We start from the raw sequence: 21,407 nt of genomic DNA on the forward strand, positions 1-21,407 counted from the left end.
GGGGGGGGAAGGGGGGGGAGGGGGGTGTGAGAGAGAGAAGAGAAAAGAAAAAGGGGGGAAAGGGGGGGAAGGGGGAAGAAAGAAAGGGGGCAGGGAGAAAAAAAAAGCACTTTCAGCAGTATTTTCCTAGAGAGGAACATCTCGGAAGTTTAGTCCATCATACAGGTCAAGCAAAACAGATCACACATCCCTTTTGAAGCATTCTGCAAATGAGCAGGCTTTTTCAAACTAATTTGGTGCCACCACAGGCACATCTGCAATATATTTGCCAACCTCCATTTCACAAAGATCCAAACAAACAACTGAAGAAATGTTTGAGATAATCTACACTGAAGGCTGAAGTTAGTGACTTAAATGAAAACCAACTGAGATCTAGCTAGAGAATGGCAAGAGCTTGTTAGCCTACACAAGTAACACGTAGTGCACACCCAGTTGTAAGCTGGGTAAGTAGCTTTAAAGTCATGCAAGCTCTTTAGAACAAAAATGGCACGAGTCAGGGGTCCAATCTCAACTTGGTAAAAATGAGACAAATACTTTGCCAAAAGCATCCCTGCTCAAACACACCCATGAAATAAGAGCATAAAATGTTATACAAAGGCCTGCCTAGTTCCACTCAATGCTTTAACCTCTTGATTGTGTTCTAAAAAAAGGAGTGATGCCGGAGTAAACCCAGAAAAGTCCCACAAGAGATGAACCCTATTGTGTTGCTTAAAAGCAGAAGTCCCACAAAGTCTTATCAATTGAAAACTGTCTCTGGTCTCTTTAAGAGTATCAGAAAAAACTTAAAACATCTCACCTGTGTTTCAGGATCATCGGATCCCAAGCTAGCTGCTCCCAATTTTACTACCTCAGCAAGTTGAGTGATGGTGTTAGCTGATGACTGAGCTGCTTGGGCCAGTTTGTCCTGACTTGAGGCAGCACCAGAAACCAACAATTTTGTATCTTCAACTAAAGCTTTTGCTGTTTTCAGGATATTTTCTCTGTAGCAAAAAAAGAGGAAGTAGGGAAGGAAGTGGAAAAGGAGAAGAGGAAAAAAACGTGTTTTTCAATGTTATGGTGACTAACAGCTACATAAAAGAGCTGATGTAAGTCATCATGCCAGTGACCACTCATGATAATATTAAAACAGACCAGGTTACAAAGTAGGGGGGTGGCGTGGGGGGAGGGAAGACAAGGTGACTATTAAAACAGCAGCATTATATTTTGGGCTAGATACAAGGCAGTTCATTACAATGACCCCAACTTGGAAAGAAATGAGGTAGGCCAGTAGCAGAAGAGAGCATTGCATTTTAACACCAAAACAAAATTTGGCCATGCTATGAGGAAAGTAACAGCTGTCAGACCTCCATCTTAATCAGCATATTGTAAGGAAACTAAAATAATTATTTGTGAGGAAGGCAGTAGCAAGAATGGGAAAAGGAACAGAGAATGTTACCTAGTCAGTGTCCCATCCCGTCCCTGTTCCCCCCCCTTGCCCCCCATATATGTGTTCTGGCATGTCAGGACAACAAATCCAAAGCAAAATTTGGGTAAAAGGAGAAATCATTTTCATTTGGGTAAAAGGACTATGCATTTCACAAACGAGTCAAGTTAACTGAGAACTAGAACCATATTAATTTCTAGGCTAACATTTTACGTTAATGACACCTGTATGAAAATCCCTGACTTCCAGTCTGCAGAATGGCAGCAACTTACACACCATTGCATCTTTCCTCTTTCTTGAGCTACTGGCAAGGTGCAAAATAAATGCTGGCCATGCAATTGTTGCGTAGGCCAACTAGGCTGTGAAGCAGTAAGTCAGTGTCTTGGCTGTGAAGCCCTGGGTTTTACTGCAAAGGAAGTAACAGTCAGATGCTGCGCATCTCTTAACATGATGAAAAATGCTGTGGAATTATTTTGTGGCAGATGCTACTTGAAGCAAAAATGGGCTTATCTCTGCCAAAGGGGAAGATGCATGGCATAGCTGTGCTGTTTCCATCACTGCTGTCCACAACAGCATTAACCATAAGCATGATTTAGCAAGACAAACAGCCAGCCAGACAGGAACAGCTGTTAGAAAAAAAGTATATAGAAGATTCCTCGTCAATGTCACAGACAGCTAATTTTCACTACTGGAGTAACAGCATACGGTAGTCTATGCAATAAGACAGCTTGAATAAAACCAGAAAAAGCCAAAATAGTGCTACAGTTGCAGTCTTCTGTTGGAAGTGCTCTCGGCAGATGTTATCCCACTTTTTAAGATTGTTTCCTCACAGAAATAACCAAAGTGAAGTTTCCTGTCTGCTATCAATATCCCAATTGTCCTATTTCTCTTCTCACTTCACTACCTGATTCAATTTCATTCATGGGAATCTAGAAAGGTAAAAATTTATCTCCACACGCCGGTCACTTCTGCCAGTTCCACTGTTCCCCTGTGCACGCGCTCCTCCCTCTTTTTCAGTTAGACTGACCTGTGGTCTGCAAAGGATTCGTTGTTCTCAGCATTAAGTGTTCCAGCAGTAGCAAACATGATAGTGGTGTCTAGATCTGCAATTATTCCAGACACGGCACTAGCTGCAGTAATACAGGCTTGTGTGCCTTTGTTTCCTGCTTGAAGGGCAGATAAAACTAAGGAGACCTGGAAACAACATAAAGCAACAAGGTGGTCATCAAAAGAAAGCCTCATTATGGGACGTTAAGGGAGCTCTTTAACATGACTGGAATCAACAATGAAAATTCATTCTGCAGTGTCATTTTGCAAACTTTAATAAAGCTCTCCTTCCCCTTTCCCTTATTTGCTCTCTTTGTGCAGTAGTCATTGTGATGATTAAAGATTGTCTCAAATTAAAGGGAACTTCAGCTAAGAAGTCCACTTTTCAGACAGAATGAAGCAATCTGTTCATCATAGGATGAAGCACATAACTTAAAACTTCCTTGAAATACAGTCAAGGGTAATATAGTGAACTTCCACCAGGATAAATGTCAGAACCAAGAGCTACTGCTTTTTCCCCAACACGTGCAGATAAACACCAGCCTCAAGCACCTCAGGAGTCATGTACAGTACACTGATATGAACTTTAACATCAGAGAAATAGGAAGTATAGACTCTGTGAATCCAGATGCTAAATAATGTTATATTTATAGAAAATTACAGAAAGATAATATATGGCTTTATAACTAGCAACATTTTTTATCACTAAAAAAAAAAAATCTACAGATCTCCATTTAATCCAATTAACATTGTACTTACAAAGCTCCACGGCTGGGATGCTGTTCTCATGCCATCATACAGTCCTAAATTCTGCTTTTGCAAGAAAGGATCCACATCTGGGGATATGTATGGGGGACTGACTTCTAACAGTACAGTTCTTCCTGAGGTTCTGTTCAGATTCAAAGTTGTCCCCTAACAGGTTGTCCCTGTGATTCATTATTACTCTCCTTATCAGATTTAACTTTTCTTACAAGATACCATCTACCCCTACCTAAATTTGGAATTGTTGATACTCCTGGGGCACGACACAGTGGAAAATCTGTACAGCCGAGAGCACACTAACACAGGCTGAACAAGTGATGTTTGGTGAATCTAAAAGTAACTGACATCTGACTCTCAATGTTTGCGCCCAAGAAAAGGAGAGAAAGGCTGTCAAAAAAGTTCAGCAAAGCCGAGCTACGCAGGCCATCTGTTTGAAGTGGATGTTTCCGAAGACCAAGAAGCCCCAGACAGTTTGAAGATGCAGTTCTAAGTGCGTTAGCCTGGTCCAGTCTTAAAAGGGAAGGACGTCGCTATATGAAATCATGTATCATTGACCAACCTCATCTCAGTAACTGTGGCCATCCACATGGACTTAGTATTTCCAAGGGAGCACCTCATAAGGCACAAGTGCCATCTCATGTCTTAGGGATTAGTTTTGGACCAGTCTTCCTCTGGTATGAGGCTGAAGTTTTATTACAAGACATGAGCAAGGGCTAAACATGGGCTACTCCAGCACATGAACTGCACTGAATACTTGAAAGAAAAGTAAGAACTTAGTGTAATTCAGCCAATATTGTACTATAATGGGAAATATAAAAAAAATAATAATAATTTCTGATCCCAAACAATTTGACTGGTTTACTCCCTGAGGAAGCTCGGCAGACAAACACTGTGGCGCAGCACAGAGTGATGTCTTACCTTTTCCGTGACAGCACGAGCACATTCTATCAACTCCCTTTTGGTGTAGCTGTCTGTAGGACAAATCTGGAGAGCTCCAGCTTTTTGTACAAGAAAGATACAGCCATGGCCAAGTTCTTGCACCCGAGTCCTGATCTGGAACCCTATCTAGATGGTAAAGGAAGTACAGGGAAAAAGGAAGCAAGAGCAAAGTGAATAAATAATTGTCATGCTGGTACATTGTGTCAACACAAATGGAAACATGGTCACTCTGGTGAATCTTTATTACCAATATTCTGCTCATTGCTACACTCTTCAGAGATCAGAAAAAAAGGACAGAAGTAATACCATATATTCATGTAGCACAACACTATGAAAGGCTTACTGATGAAACAGGCGCACTAGTGAACTGGACCCCAGGAAAGAGAAGGCATAAGGCATGTACCCAAGTCAAGCGTACATAATTCAAGCACACACAACTTCACCACATTTGAATAACACTACTTCATCTCCCAGAACTGCACCGTCAACATGAGCTGTATTCAAGGTATGTACGATAAGTAAAAAGTACATATTTACTCTACACTGCTGAAACTGGGTCAAAAAGTATGTGACTCTGATAGTTTGGTTTCGAATCTTGCATAGAGTCTCAGCTGTCCAGAACTGACCACGTACATGCAGAGCACTGAAATGTGGAAAATCTTGCCCTCACCGCTTCTGATTTATTAATAATCCTACAGCATAAACTGCGCAATCTCTGTTTAGACCTGCATGTACTGAGGCATAGAGGTGTGTATTTGGATTAATAAGTAAGCAGGAATCACAGCCATTAGAATCACAAATGGAATTATTTCAACTTCAGGCAGAAAGTAACATGCAGAAATGGTAATTCAATTTAACAATATCAAGCCGAATGCAAGCCGTTTTTCACGTAACTACTGAGCATGAAACACTCAAGTAGTCTATCAGCTGTGGAAAGCAATTACAAAGTAAAAAACTCTTTAAAGGTTTTTTATCTAGATAATCTGATACATCTGATAATAGTGAGATATCCCCTTACCCCATCTTGACAAAGATTGTCTGTGCTCCATAACCAGAAGCACACAATGAGAAGAGAGAAGTGAAAGGATTTCTGTAATTGTGCTCAGAGAATATGCAGCAACTACTCTAACAGGTTAATGCAACTGAGGCAAATAGTCCATATTCCTCTGTTAACATGAGGCATGTAAGACTGCATGGGGAACCCGCTTCTACTGCATCGTATTCCAGCTCTGAGGTATGAAAGATATCCCGTCAGCAAAAGATACTTGTGCTCCTACTGGTTGCCTGCATCTCACTTTCAGGACAGGAAGTTATACTTGAAATCACTTACAGACAAGATAAGAAAGCATATATATAATTGAAATTCATCAAAATGTATAAGGTCAAAGGAAAGCTGTATAGTAAATAATTAAGAGTTTTCTTTGTATTTGTAAGTTGTCTGTAAGCAAAAGCCCCAAGTAATATAGGAGGTTCTGTCCCGGCCTATGAAATTGTCCACTATTATCACAAGCTGTTTTTTTCTGAAGCTGGACTGAGGTTTTGAAAAAGGTTTCTGTTCTTTCATTGGATAATTCTTAAAACAAAGCTTGTAGCATAAAAAGCCACACTTATGAAGTAAAATGTTATGTCTTCTGCATAGTCCCTGAGTGCTGTTAAAAATCTGCCAATTCATAGCACTCCTAGGAGAGAACTTGTTCTGTAGACAATTCACATGTATCGAGAGCAATGGGACGGCTGAAAAGAAACAGAAGCGAAGCTGGTTTGAAGTTCTGAACGTTCACGAAAACATTTTGTAGTAAATCCTAATTCCTATTGTTATATACCCGTGCACATGAGAAGTGGTAAAACTGAGGTGTGTTACCAGTAAATACGTACTCTGTAGTACTATGTGCAGCTCTGCCCTAACCTGTGAAGGCACACTGAATAGAGACTATATTTAGAGGAGGGAAAGGTCGATATCAAAGACAAAAATAGATATCTCTCCACAAACCGTAAGAAGGAAACAGTACTTACGACACAAACATGTAAATAACCATTGATATTCTAAGATTTCACGGCATTTTGAAAAGACACACAATTTCACTATGCTCATCGGTTCCTTTCCATCCAATGAAAACAAACTCAGTAGAGTTTTTGTATGTGTGCATATAGTTTGTGTCTTAAGTCTGCTTTTAGCAAAAATAGAAGTAGATTGTAAAAGAGACACATCTGTATAGCCCAAGTATGCCTATAATATTGACTCTGTTCAGGTCACTGTTTCAATCAAGCGATAGTAGGCTAACTGAAATTCTTCTGGGAACAGATGTGCTGTCCTGTCCCACATTTCACATGTGAGTGGGCCAGAGGTAGCACATCTGTTTGCCTATCAGACAGCACAGATAGTATAGACAGTGCTTGCATGCAAAAGTGGCTAACAAAGCAAAGGCAGTGGAAACACATTCACTGCATCCATTTTAGAATCATCGCAAAGACATTTGAAAGAAAACACATTACCCAACAGTTCGAAACCTATTATCTGTTTGATCATACAAGGGATGTGTCACATTTGGCAATGGCTGCAAGCGTGTTGCTGCAACCAAGCAAGGTGAATATCCCTCGTCACTTCACTCTGTATTTATTGTATTCTCTACAGTAAAAGAATACCCATGTTGGTGCCACCGTGTACAGAGAATAAAGAGGTCTAAAAACTGCAGACCTCCTCTGGTTCTGCTGTAGCTGCAGCCATTCGGCCCTGGAGAGCCAAATGCCCATAGTCATTGGTCATTTGTGATGCAAGTCCTCCCAACTCTTCCGGGTTAGTAACCGACTTAGTCATCTGAAAAAAGAACACAGGCAAGAGAAAAAGAAAAATGACAGGCATGAGAATAATTTGTTAATACACTCCAGCTTAGAAGCACACTCTTTTGTTTGGCCACACTGATGAAACAGGTAAACTGCTTGCCATGTAAGGGACCTGTCCTCCAGCAAGAATTCCATGAGGAAACCCAAGCAAACATGCTTTATTAGAATCATGGTAACCAGGCACTCACAGAACATACGGAGTAATCAAAGAGCAGCAGTTAGAGCTGGTAATTCACTCTTTGACATGGCAGGGCAACGGGCCAGGTACACAGTTACTTGGACTGGGTGAGGAAGCAGGTTTTGTGTGTCGCAGCCACCTTATTTTGTCCAAGGTGAGCTAGCTTACATCAGTCTCAGCTGGTGTGGCATGGGAGCATGAAAACGGAAAAAAATCTGAGGACCAATGCAATGTGTCTAAGATACGGGAAGAGGACCGAGAAGAAATAGGTAGGACTATGCAGAATGCCTTGGTAGAACATCAGTATAAATAACTGAATCTCTAGAAAAAGCCTACCTTTTAACAGAGATATGTCTTCTGTCTCCAATTTATGTTAGTAAAAGCCATGGAATTCCATCCTTGGGGCAGAACTAGTTTTAGACAAATTTATACTGTTTGCCAATAAGCTGCAATGTTGTAGATAGCAGAATCATCAACCTGTCTTGACTGCCACAGCAATCAACTTTGTAAAAATCCTGTCTGCAGCATACATAAATAGTTCCCTTGCCTCTCAAAAACAAACAAGCAATGGAAGTACTTTTCAAAAGGCAAACATATAATGGGTAAGCATTACTGTGAAACATGAGTTAAAATCTCGATTCAACAAGTGTCCTTTTTTCTTTTGTTAAACGCAGGTGAATCACAGAAATGCAAGAAAAGAACAATTTGAGATGTTGATCTGCATTCATTCATAAATATTACAGGGGTCTGAAAACATTGACGTTATTTCACAGGCTAAATGAAACAGTAAATGTGAAAGGGTAACCTGAAGTCATCGATACATGTAAGGTGGTATTTCAGTGACAATTAAACAGGCTGATGAAAAAGTATGGAGGTGAAATGTTTTCCTTTTACTTCTCAGTTTCTGTGGAGAAGAGCCACAATACAATTCAGCACTCCTCCTGTAGAGGGCCACCCCCACAATTGCGCCTCTAAAATCCGAGTTAAATTGACAAAATCATCACTTCCTTTGTTCCGTTACCCCTACAGAGATAAGGTTATTGAATATCAGCATTATAAAGAGTTTCATAACACTGTGCAAATCATTCCATGTTCCTTATGTAAGCAGAAGAGTTTGTACTTAGTTCTAACCAAATATCTTACCATTTCCTGTGCTGTTACAGCAATGGCTTTAGAATATTTCACCACAGTGGTCTGATAGTCAACAAATGTTCCCTTGGGATCTGGAGGCGTACCTTCATCGAGCTGCAAGAAAGAGGGAAAAATACAGCAGAAATAAGAGGTCATAACCAACAGCATACTTTACACATTATAATGAAAATGTATTATATATTCATTTTTATAATCTCTCTCTCAAAATATGCAAGTGAAGACAGTGCATCACGATGTACAGAGAAGCTCAGAAAAGATTTTAGTCCACGTTATGAGCATGGAAGATGCAGGGAATTTACAGTGCAGAGTTCTCAAGTGCAAGGTCAAACCACCCGTAGTTCTCAGCTAATGTAGAAAGGAACGTACAACAGTTATGAAACAAAATGTTCCTGCAAGAAAATAATGTAATATTCCTTTACACAGTAAGGGCTTTAATCCTGCACACCTTTAACTTGAGCTAGGAAAAGCCAATTATTTGGATTGAACTTATTTACATTTTGCAACTATACATTTTCAGTAGAATACATTACAAAGCATAGCAGAACACTTCAGGCTTTGACATCATCTTCTCTGAAAGTAGTTTGCTTCAAGATTGGCCTGCTGATCATTTAGGAGACTAACATAAAAGATAAGCAGGAAAAGGAAATAAAAATAAAAGGCCAGTTGACCTAAGATTGCAGTTAAATACCAGCATATCACTGAATAAAAATATTTTGTAGTAATTCTACCAACAACCATGTAGGTTGTTGACGCAAGCACCATCACCCACATCAGTTTGATTTCACAATCTGCAAAATCAAAGAATCTTTAGGTTTCCTGTCATAGCATCAGTTACCAACCACCACTGAAGTGAATCAGCAGCAGCTCTTCCAACCCCCTACAATGTGGATCAGCTTTCAAGTGCAAAACAAAAAAGGTGTCTGGATTTCTATGCTCACCTTGCTCATTGCCTCTGCTATCGAGTCTACCATACCTCCAACCATCCCTACTTCACTCGCAGCTTCATTTAAGGTAACCATGATATCATCCACAGCCTCTTTCATCAGTTGAGCTGCCTCAGTGATTGCATCGTGAGTATGGGATGCCTTGAAGAGAGAAAATGAGAAAGAGATCATCAGAGAGAATTCTGTGCACGAATCAGCGTGTGAATCAAAAGCGTAATTAACGAAGACATTACAATAATGCCTCTGAAAATCCCCTTTCAAGTCAAAGATGAGAAACTAAATCTAACAGCAATGTTGACAGAAGAAATCTTGCTTAGACAAGAAAACACAATGTCATATAGGAATTGCTTAGATAAGCAACAGGACCTTTTCTGGAAAAAATGATGAAAATGACTCATACATAATAGAAGCAACAAAGATAAGGGAAGGCAAAAATAACACCAGAGAGTGAAACAGTCTACTGCTGCACCAAAAGAAAATGTTCAAAAAGACACATGTAGACATATGAACAACAAGAGAAAATGCCTGCCATATAAAGGAAGAAAAAAATATCACGATCATATAGTATCACTAAAAAAGAGTGTAACAAAAAACACTCCTTGAGAATTATTTCACGTTTTTCTAAAGCAGTCAATAAAACCAAATACCAAACCCCAAAAATTCTCTATCATCAATCAAAAACGTACTTCAAAAAAATGCTTGGATATTCATGAAAAACTCATAATAGAAAAGAAACACAACCCAAACCCTAGAGTAAACACAAAAAAAAAAAAAAAAAGAGAGAGAGAGAGAGAGAAAGAAAACAAGCAGGGCATGCAAACGCCTCAGAGAAAGGTGTGGGAAGTGCGCCAGAGAAAAAGCATCCTGTGACGCTGGCTGTGTAATACAAGCGTGCGAAGCGCACCAGAGGAAAAAGCATCGCACAACACCACCTGAGTATAGAGGTGTGGGAAGCATGTCAAAGTGTTGCATGACATCACCTGTATAAAAAGTGTTGCACACTGGCACCCCTCAGAGAAAGGCAAGCCCTAAAAGGAGCAGCGCGCGACAGTGCGAGAAAGGCATGGGAAGCGTGCTGTAAAACGACGGGAGCACCCCTATGGGCATGGTAGCACTGGAGGCGGCCGTGACATATGTGTATGTCCGGCAGGGGATGTGCCCAGTTGTGCAGTTTTTGAATGGCATGGGCAGGACCATGCATGGCTGGCCACCCGCTGGGTGAAGGCATGAGGTCCGGGAGGTCATGCATGCTCCTTATGCTGTCGGGTGGCTTGTGGGATAGTGTGTGCTTTCACGTGGAGTTCAGTGGCAGAAAGCAGGCACTGTCCTTTCTTCCAGGTGGCATGGGGCGTCCCCCACAAGCATCAGGGCCAGCAGGCCGCCACCCATTGGGCCATGTAGCCAACAGGCCTTGTCTTTTAACCGGTTGATTTCTGTAGTAGTGCATAGATATTTGCTGTCAGACCCTGACTTTGTGTCCCTTGTCAGGATGCTGTGAGCCAGGCTGGAATCCTGTCTTCAACAAGTGTTTCCACTCTCTGACAAGAATTGTCAGGAGAGCTGTCAACAGCACGTACACCACAAATGTATCCCTGAACCGTGCAGTAGGTAGGTGCTGTTTCTTCTGCCCCACCTGCCCTCTCTCTCCCCTCGCCCATCTCCAACAATCCCTTAGTTACACAAAGCAAGTGTACCTTGGGGTTTCCTCCCCCTTCTTTGGCGGCGTACAGCATCTGTAAGGCAGATTCTGCTAGCGTCTTGCTCTGGTCTAACACGGTCATCTGTTGCTGATGATCTAATGTTTTGGATGCCACACCAACTGCAGCTAAAACCAAGGGTTCAAAGTAACTTGCCAGCTGCGTTACCTAAGAAAGCCAGAACAACCACAGAAAGCCATTAAGCCTGTTTCTCAGGCATAACTGAGAGGAACCATATTCCCCAATTACCATCCAGCCATGGGTTAGCTCAAGTAGCACACTGTCCTAGTGATTCTGTGCTGTACAGCGTTTAGTTTAGTTTGTATTATGTGCCCGTGTGATTCTGTCTCCCCTCACCTTCAAATTCCCTGGTAAAGGCTTTTGTCTCCTCCCTCAGACGCACATGGTTCCTTGAAGTCAGATGAAATTGTTTTCAGAACTATCACGGGAGCCACACGCTACTTAGAAGCATCCATGACAAGTGTCTCCTCCATGCAAGGGAGGAATTTCTCAACCTTCATTGTGGATGACAGACAAAAAATGGGACCACACTGTTCACCTCAGGGACTGCTTGTATTCGCAATCTTTGCTCCCTAACCTCTGAAGCCCTCTTCATCAGATTCCAGTGTAGACCTGACGGTTCTCTGCTGTGTAAGACACCAGAGTGGGCACAAGTGCTAACATTACCTCCAGACACAGTCCATCACTCCTGATGCATGAACACTTCCCTAAGACAGCCATGTGGCCCAATCCTGCAATGTTTCTTGCTGTGAAAAAGGAGACTAGTGATGAAGTGGCTGGTATAGGCCAATAGGAATAGGCACACTACAAAGACAGCATACCAAACACGCTGCATTTTTCCCTCAGTTAATTACTTGGGCTCAATACAGTGTTTGGAATACCTAAAGACACAGTTCTGCTAGCAGCTTCCGTTGCTGTATTTTAGTCTTCAGAAACATGTGGAGTCAGTCTCTCTGTTTTCCTGTTTCTGATCTGATTTACACTTGTTCTGAGGAAACATCTGCTTTTGGCTATACACGTATTCTAAGAAAATAAGCAAATATTTTTATATGAATGAATATTTTTTACCTGTCTACCTGTCATCTGACACATCTTCTGCAAAACCACAACAGTGCTTGGTTCCTGTCAGAAGTCCATGAGACTTTGCTTTTACAGTTTTTACTGAATGCAAAAACCTGTACTGCTTTGGGCCGATTACTCCACAGAACACACACAAATAGCCCACTGCGGCACCATCTGGTACACCTGAAGCCTCATAAGTTCCAGTATGTGTAGGTTCGCTGGGGCTATAAGCGGCTTTCAAAGGCCAGCATGGGGAAGAAAAATAGCAGTACTTCACGCACAGATATTGAAAGGTTTACTCCATCTAAATGACTATGTGGATAGCTAAGAGCCAATAAAATTTTAAGACTTAGTCAGACTTCTTTTTCTATTTTGTTTCTCAGAGGATTAAAGCAAAAAAAAAAATCACTAATAGGAATGATTTCACAAATATAAGGTCTTTTAAGCTGTGTCAAAATAAACAGCAGGAACAGTTTCTTCTGCATTCAGCATGAAAAACAGGCTCAAGAGAAGTGCTGGCGACTTTGGTCAACATTTACCTAACAAGCAGGAGGAGAAATGTGACTCCCTAACTACCTATATCTTAGCAATCCTAATTTGTTGTGCACCTCAAAGGGCTAGGTAATCTGAGAATCAAAACTGCAAATAGTTGAGATGTTATGAAATATTTGATGGTTATCCAAAGCTAAAAGGAGTTACTTGGGTACAACTCTGGAAGAGCTCTCACACTAAGGAAGTGATTCATTTCCAGTATTAAATGCACAGACACAGAAAACTTGTATTTATTTTTCTCTCAAGAATATATTGTAGGATGAGGAATTACTGTCTGAGAAACTACTAAAATCTTGTAATAACCACAGTAAATAATGCACACTTCTGGTACACATGTTGTAATGTTTCATTTTTGGACGAAGATCTAATAAGCACAACTTCTACCACACTTACACTCAACAGTGACACGTTTACACAACACTTACAATAGAATGCAAGATTGTTGTAAGCCTTTCTTCCCTCCTAACCCCTAAAAATTTGCAGCAGGGGCTGAAACTCAGGGTAGTTTAAAATCACAAATTTTTTCCTAATACAGCTAACACTCCCTCCCTCCCAAGGAGACAGAGCACCTTGCTCGAAAGGTGGAAAGTCGGCACATCACACTCCTCCTTTGAAACCACAGTCTAAACCTCACTCGCCTCAGACTACAGAAGCTGCTTCAGGAGGTGGGCCTCCACAGGCCAGAGGTAGCCTCTGTGCATATCGCACACTTCCCTCCTCGCTTCATCATGAGCTGGCCAGGAAATGGAGTAGTGCGCTTTATGCAAGGACCTCAGATCAGGATAGGATCTGACAAACCTTTGCAGACTTCTTCAACTGGCCAAATTCTGCTATATATACATATTCAAACTGTAACTCTGTGACCTGCCGAACGAGCCTGGAGTGTGATGGACCCCAGGTCCTGCAGTCACCTTTAATACAGCACAAAAGACAGAAGAACCTACACATATGTACAGCTGCTGGCTGCAACAGCCAGAGGTAGTGAGACCTATAACATTGCGCTCTACCGTTCCATCTTTGCCTTTCTTTCCCCTTTCTTCATTTGTCCTTCCTCTGCAAACCTGCCTCCTCACCAAAAACCTCAATGAAAATATCTTTCCTATGGCCCAAAATTTTAACAGGTTTATTTGGTCTTAGCTCCAAGTATTTGGAAATCCCAGATCTTTCCTCCCTTCCACGTGTTTTCTTCTGCTCTTTTGTAGGAAGTGGAAAAACTACTAAATCATGATCTCCCCTAATGTCCACCTGCCCAAGATTTCAAATACCTTCATAATGGTAGGACAGTACCTTGTGCCCAAGCTGAGCTGCCTCTCCCCGAGCTGCAGTTGCTATGGGATCAATGAGGTGGCCAATTTCCTGGACGACCGATGTCAGCTGCTCCTGTAGAGCCTAATAGAAAGACAAATTGTCAGTTACTATCATAGCTGTTCTTTTATCAAGTTGTACCATACCATAACTATCACCCTCAGACCAACTGGCACACTCAGAACACTGTTCAAATGACCCACTACAGTAGATGCAGAAACCACAATGTCAGCTTTCTTTACGTACTTGCTCATTTCTTCTCCTTTACCCTGTTTCAACAAGAACCCTGAGATAGGCCTGCTCCTCTTTAGATTTATATGGCAAGTCTGGGGAAAGAGGGGGGAAGACGGCTCCCTCCTACTCCAGCTGATGGTAGCAAACTTGGAAGTAGGTGTCCTTCCTCCTTGCAATGTGACAACATCCCCCCATCCAACTATTCTTGCTCTGCCAAAGATTTAGTATCACTGCACCAATCAGAGAAACCAGCAGGAGCTCCGATTTAAATATGAAGAAACATTCTTCAAAGCAGACAATACAGCACAAGAGCAAAAAGCTCTGCTGTAGACTTTGAAGCTAGCAGGAGAAATTAACCAATAAGGAAAGACAAAGGAAAAATATGACATCTCTGAGGGACAGAGATGAGGACTGACCACCTGAATACCATCTGCGGGACAAGAGCATAAGAAAAGCATATTACTGGGCTTGTCGAGACATAAATACTGGCTTTCAATTCAAAGGCACTAAATGTCTTGGCAGTCACCAGGATTTAGCTCACTCTCATGAAAGGCAAAAGAAAATAAATACTGTTTTTGCACTTGGTTACATTCCCATACTGCTTTATATGTAACTGCTGTTTTCAGTAACGTTTATTTCAGTTTGACATGGTGTCCAAGATGACTTCATCATTTGAATAGAAAAGAATTATATCTATAACATATTTCCTGTAATAACTTCTTTTGTATAGCTTCATTTAGTCCAAGATGTTTCTAGTATGCAGCATTACAGTGCAAAGAAACCACTAGAATACACAAATAGATATGTAATTTCAGGAAGCAACAGTACAAAAAGACACTAAATACCAAGCTGAGAATCTGATCATCAGTTGCTGACTATTTGTAGGCAGCCTGGCATGACAGCCCTTCCTCAGTGAGATAAAGGCTGAAATAGGACAGGATTGGTCTATGTTACTGTGGGGGGTGGGGAAGGAAGTTTTTTTACATATCAACATCAGCTCCAGATATCACTTGTTTAATGACAAAATAGGCATTAAGAAAAATGACATTGACATTTACATCACTGGACTTCTAGTAATAGATTAGTTTCAGAAACATCCCAGCTTCCACACAGCAAGGCACCAGAGAAACACTATCAGTTGGCCATGTCAGCCCAGGAAGTCAGAGTAATATATGGGTGGTGGTTAAAAATAACCATTTTCAACCGTACTTTTGCCTGGTGATTCTTGTATCTTTCCAGAAGCAATATACTTTGGCCAGTGCATGATTTTGCCTAGAAAGATTCCAGTAAGAATACTTCTCTCCTCACTGGTAGTAGATTGTGCCAAGCACTCAGCTCCAAATCTTCAAACAGAAAGAAAAGCAGCAGGGTAAGTGAGGCTGCTCAGCATTAGTCTCTTTGTTCCTATGCTATCTCCCTTACCTCAACTGAGATGTCATCCCTGGTGGCCAGACTCTGACTGACAGCTGCAAGGGAGGCCTGCTCAATGTCTCTGATGCATCTGTTGATCCCATCAATGGAGAAATCACATTCTCGCTGGCCTGGGGCCTTGTCCCTGAAAGACAGAGATAGTAAGCTGAACATGGTGGGAAGGAGGTAGGCTCTTTCATGAATGCACACAGGCATACTTCATTACCTAACAATATATAAAGCACATGGGAGGAGAGCAACAAGGACAAAAGTTAGCTTTGTTCTACCTACAGGATTTTGATATACGTACTTCGCACACTTTCATACACAACACATCTTGCTCCTCTCAATGATTAGACAGAAAAAATATTGTTGCTTCAGAAGAAAAGTGCAAATTCAACCTCCTTAGGATGGCCAGACTAGCCCAATAATGAGGGTCAACACGAAAATGCAACAGACACCAGGAAAAAATACTCATGTTTCTGCACAGTGTGATCGACTGTCTCAGAAAACAATTCCTTAGGTATTAGGTGTTGCATTCAGTCCCAAGTATCTTTTAAACGAAGGTTAGTTTCCGAGTACTTTGTCCTGACGTGCGGTTTTCTATTTCAGTACAGTTATTATCAAAGATCAACAAAACTGTAAACACCCCTTAGTTCACTGTTTTCATACCATTTTGATTTAATCAATATTAAGAGGTTAAGTATAGAACTACACTTTAAAATTTTCATTGAGAAAAGGACAGACAGGTTTAATCCAAAAAATAAAGAACATTCACTTCTTGCTACAGCATTCTTGCAACTAAACAGAGAACACTATAGGAAACAATAGATAGCAAAGGTAATTTATACACTGTCTGACCCATCTTAAAAAAAAAAAAAAGCTGTTTTCCACATACTACACGTTGGTACATGATCTGGATGGAAGTAATATCAGCTACTTTTTTTTTTTTTCTACAGCATTCTCTATCTCATTTACCTTAAACTGAACTGGAGATGGAACCAGGGAAGGAGAACAGAATACAAACACAGAACAACCCTATGCTGCAGAGTGCTGCAGTCATGAGTTATGATTAAACACGCAGTGTAACTGGGGAGATATTGTGCATTGCAGAATAAATAATCTCCTAGTGAAAAATACCACAGTGCTAATGGCCATATGGTATTATTCTTTATGAACAGCTGCTCAATTGTTACTACAAAAGACATACCTGATAGAGGTGATAAGGCTCTTGATAGAATCTGAGACAGTATGGGAATGCCCTGCAAGTACAGACCATGTAGGAGGGTCTTTTGGATTGATAGCCAGAGAACGAGCAGTTTTGATCAATAAAGACGAGCTCTCCAACATTGTTTTAGCAGAAACTAGAATTGGTTCCTGTGCTCGCGATCCCTGTAGTCAGAAAGGTACAAGCACACAAAGAACATTCAAATAATTACTTGAGTTCATCCACACTTTCTGCTCCTAAAAATATATTTAATTAACAGCATTAAAATGGCATTATCATTTCTTGTATCATACTATTATATACACAGATAGTCAACACGGAAATAGTACTAAAATCATCGCACTCCAACTGTTTTCTTTATAACATACTTAAGAAACACTTCAAGTTTAGAAAGGCACCATCCAGCTGAGAAACAGGAGAAAACAATGACACTTGTTTAATCATAGACTACAGAGATATCATTGAAAATAAACTTTATTTGTCACAAAACTTGCAAGATCCAACCAAGCGTGCTCTTCTCCCAGGAATTAGTTGAACTACAATACTCTGTGTGTGTCATCGTCTCCGTATCTATTTTATCGCCGGTAATCTGGTAAACCCAGGTACCGCAGGCCTGGAAAGCAGGCTTAGATTTCAGTTACAGCCCCACAACTTTAAGATTGCAACAGTTACTGCATCGACTGATATTGCCAGCTGGAACAGAGGCTGCCAAAAGCAGGAAGGAGCAGTTGGAGAGTCAGTAACAATACACAACCTCTACTTCGAAGCTTTTATGAAGCTTGAAGGATTTTTCTCCACCCCTCCACCCCCAAAAACCCCCTTTATTAGTTACTTTAAATACTGTTCTGTTGTAGTTACAGGGGCTGAGGATGGAGAACTCACACAAAAAAAAAAAAAAAAAAAAAAAAAAACCAAAAGGCCCACAGAAAGTTATTCTTCCCAGTAAACCTGCTTCTTGTCATCATGACCGTATAATTTTTGAAAGGGAAAAACCCCAGTGACATCCCTTCAATCCTTTTCAGAACTAATTAGGTTCCATTTGTTAAAGCTGCTCTTGAGGGAAAAAGGGAAATTTATTACTTTATCACATGGAATAATCCAGCTAACAAGACACGTGAGTCACCTGTACTGTATCACTTTACCAACAGGAGACTGGCAGCACCTACTGTAGCCTAACTAGTTTTATCCTACTGGTGCAAAATTCAAGGTCAGAGGTTAAGCAAAAGACAGCAGAATGCCCTATGAACACCCAGGAACACAGAGAGACACTTTGGGGTCAGGTCTTTACACTCGCTTCCTCTCTCATGACACGCGATTAATTCAACATTTTCAACTTTTTGAGGGTGGAAGTGCAACATCCTGCCTTACCTCAGTGCTGATCTGTGCTGGTATGCTGACAAATTCTGGATTCGAAGCAAACGCTGTCAGATTTTCCACAGCCTCTATCAAAGGTGCAGTAGCAATTCTGCACTTGTTGCGGTTCTCTTCAGAGAAATCACCATCCAGGGCCTGGAAATTAAATCATGATTGAGTTCTGTCTGAATGGGTTTCTTTGCAAAATTGAAAGAAGATGGTTTAATTCTTCAAAGTTTTAAACTGTTGTGTGTTTACGACATTTGAAACTTTGTCCACAAACAAGGCTGATGCAAAGAATGTGATCCTTTAAGAGTGTGCTTCTTTCCTTAACTGCTTATTGACCCTAAACTTAAAACTGCTACTTTGCTTCACAAGACTGAATAAAGGTTCTCTATCATTGCACTCTGATGATTCTTGTAAACTGTGTCTCAGCACCTCATGCTCCAAACAGTGGAAATGGTTCTTTCCTATATACTGATTTTTTTTTTTTTTTAAATTTTTTTAAGCAAACCAATGATTTATTGCTCTCATTTTCATAAAAGTCAACTGATCTCTTTCATAATCTCATAGGAAAGATTTCAGTATGATGGACCTTCTGTGTAACATAATAGAACCTTCCAGTCCTAAGAGCATAATGATTTTAAAAGACTTTCAGTAGCAGATCAGCTAATGGCTTCCAGAAGGGTTTAGAATCGTGAGTCCTCTATGGCTTAACAAGTATTATTTCTGCTTGCATGAGGAAAAACTACCTCCTGCCAAATTGCAGGCAGTTATCTGGAAAATAAAAGGTTACTAATAACAGGAGACTATTAAACAGCAGCAACATAAATGGCTTCTGTTTCGTTCCCACTATTTTTTTTTTTTTTTTTCCTCTCACAAATATGGTAAAGCTGTCAAAAACGCCTCCACAAACCTCTGGATATTGAGCAACGTAACACCCTTAAAAACCTTCACATTGAGTTGTTTGCAAATTATTCTCACAGTTCAAACTCATTAAATACATTGACATAGAGGTGTCTCATACTGGATGGGCCAGCTGCCTCTCCTAATACTAATTTTGCCCAATTCTTTCCATCTTGACTACAGCACAGTTATACCACTGAACGTGCTTTCCAATCCAGGTCTTTAAAAAAAAGTAATAAATGATTTCTTAAACCATACATATCACAGAAGGTAAAAAGATATTTCTAACTGTTCTGATTCTGTCTCAACAGGTAAAAAAAAAAAAAAAGGAGATAAAAACACAAAGGAAGAAGGAAGCACAATTAAGCAGCATTTGTACCTTGATAGTTTTAACCAGGTTAGCAGTGCTGTTTGCAACTTCCTTGGCAGACTGCACAAAGTGTCTCTTGGCAACAGGATTCGCTGTCTTTGATGAAGCAATGCGACAAGCATTGCACAAAGCAGAAGTATGTTTGGCCACAATTGTGGCAGCTGATAATACCTGCAAAAATAGGTGGCACAAAACAAGCAGATTGTCAAAGGAGCATGACAGTTACTCTATTCTAGCTCTGCAAAGTCGCAGTTCAAAGCCATGCAAGAGTTTCAAATCAAAACTTCTTTGCGTGGTCACAAATAAAGAGAAGTCGTGTCCTAACAATGACAGTCTCACTGCAATCCTCTGGAATCACCTGTGATGGGCTGCTTGCTGGATCTACCAAGTTCTGGCAAGCCATCTGGATTGCTTGATTGGCTCTGGCAAATTGAATTGGGTCAACAAGACCCTGCTGACCAGCCTGACTGTTTGGATCCGAGATGCCAACCAGGTAAGCAGCCTAGAAATGGAGAAAGGAAGAAAACAATCCTAAGAAACAATGCTAAATCCATCTTGATCCTTTGATAAGATTGCCATATGTCACAGCACAGGGTGGTCAGAGATTATCCAGAAATCATACTGTGAAGTACTATGACTTTTTTTTTTGTAATAAATCTCCAGAATCCTCTGAAACCAAAAAAACTTACCCTAACACTTGTGAAATTTATTTAGTCAAAACAAAACTGTCCACTGTCTAAGCAGCTGGTATCCCTGGAAATGTTATTTTTCACTTGCGTAGCCAATAGAAAGAGCTTTAATGGTCACAAGCATCAGCAAATTATTTACTAGATTAGCCACAGTTGAAGGTGGTGAGGGTCTTCATCAAGCCTGAGTAGAAAACCAATTCACAGCAAATGCATTACTGCTGAGTGTAGGACCCATCAAGTCTGCAGTTGCTGGTCTCACTGCAGCTCAAGATGTCTGATGGACAAACTTACTCTCTCAATTAAATAAAAGTTTCATGCCTCTCAACAAGGAGGAATTGTCTGAACTGTCAAAACTGTATTTGAAGATTTCTTGATGAATTTCCATTACAGATAAAATTATCTGTCATCTTGATATGCCAGTAAGGCAATGCAGGGTTAGATGTGGAGGAGATTGTCTGCACTGAGACATTCCATATTTGGGGAAATCAAGAGGTGGTTTCCAGATGCAGAGTATGATCCCCACCCCCAGCCAAATCCTTCACTGAAGAGGCTGTATCAGCTCTCAAGAGTTCAAGTCACCCAGTTATCAGATCAGTGAAATCACAGTGACCAGTTCCAGACTCTAATTAGTTTTAGTATCTTAAGAATTTTGGTTATTCCAAAAGTATCTGAACAGCTGAAACAAGTTGCTTATTATTTAAAATGTCTGAAATTAGTAGTGCTCCTCACAAATTTTTATGAACGAAATTAAACTTGATTTATTTATTTTAACTGTGACTTTTTTTGTGCGCTTCTCTACAATGTAATAGTTCAGAGCTTGAGCTGCAAACAGGAATTCCGTATGCTGCAGCTTTGACATTTGCTTTATCCTCAGAAAAGTTTCCTTCTTGATGTCATTTCCCTTCCTTATAAAATACGCATGTTATTGCCCTCTGCCGCTTCTGCAACATACAGCAGTGTATGCGCAATTTCTGTGGATCTACATAGACCACACTGCATAGTACAAGATCATCATTTGTTTGGCCACAAGGAAGTGAATCTCAGATTTACACACCCACAACATGAGCTTGCTAAAAAAATAAACACATATACTTGCTTTACAGACTTCATTAGCTTACCTGAGCTGCTGCCTCTGTGAGGCCACAAAGAGCCTTGGACGCAACTCCAACACATTCTCCAAAGACTAAGAGATCGCCAGTTTTTGCATTCTGGGAAATGCCTGCCATTGATTCTCCAAGAACCTCAGAAATTAAAAAAAAAAAAAGTTACCTTCCCAATATGCTTCCCTACCACT

The 21,407-nt window shown here is 40.6% G+C and overlaps 1 protein-coding gene across 1 annotated transcript in view; it reads right to left on the reverse strand.

Annotated features, from left to right (window-relative positions):
- TLN2 (talin 2) overlaps nt 1-21,407 on the reverse strand; it is a 115,915-nt gene that overhangs the window by 34,533 nt on the left and 59,975 nt on the right. Inside the window, exons 32-45 of the mRNA XM_010571713.1 lie at nt 21,232-21,354; nt 19,783-19,926; nt 19,434-19,595; nt 18,164-18,304; nt 16,778-16,959; nt 15,580-15,712; nt 13,906-14,007; nt 10,981-11,151; nt 9,281-9,427; nt 8,334-8,435; nt 6,867-6,986; nt 4,151-4,297; nt 2,451-2,617; nt 797-980 (exon numbers count right to left, since the gene is read on the reverse strand). Of these exons, the coding sequence (XP_010570015.1) occupies nt 797-980; nt 2,451-2,617; nt 4,151-4,297; nt 6,867-6,986; nt 8,334-8,435; nt 9,281-9,427; nt 10,981-11,151; nt 13,906-14,007; nt 15,580-15,712; nt 16,778-16,959; nt 18,164-18,304; nt 19,434-19,595; nt 19,783-19,926; nt 21,232-21,354 (2,025 nt within the window). The remainder of the gene's footprint in view (nt 1-796; nt 981-2,450; nt 2,618-4,150; nt 4,298-6,866; nt 6,987-8,333; nt 8,436-9,280; nt 9,428-10,980; nt 11,152-13,905; nt 14,008-15,579; nt 15,713-16,777; nt 16,960-18,163; nt 18,305-19,433; nt 19,596-19,782; nt 19,927-21,231; nt 21,355-21,407) is intronic.

Source organism: Haliaeetus leucocephalus, unplaced genomic scaffold, assembly GCF_000737465.1.
Source record: "Haliaeetus leucocephalus isolate CR32 unplaced genomic scaffold, Haliaeetus_leucocephalus-4.0 Scaffold339, whole genome shotgun sequence".
In the NCBI taxonomy this organism is placed as follows: Eukaryota; Metazoa; Chordata; class Aves; order Accipitriformes; family Accipitridae; genus Haliaeetus; species Haliaeetus leucocephalus.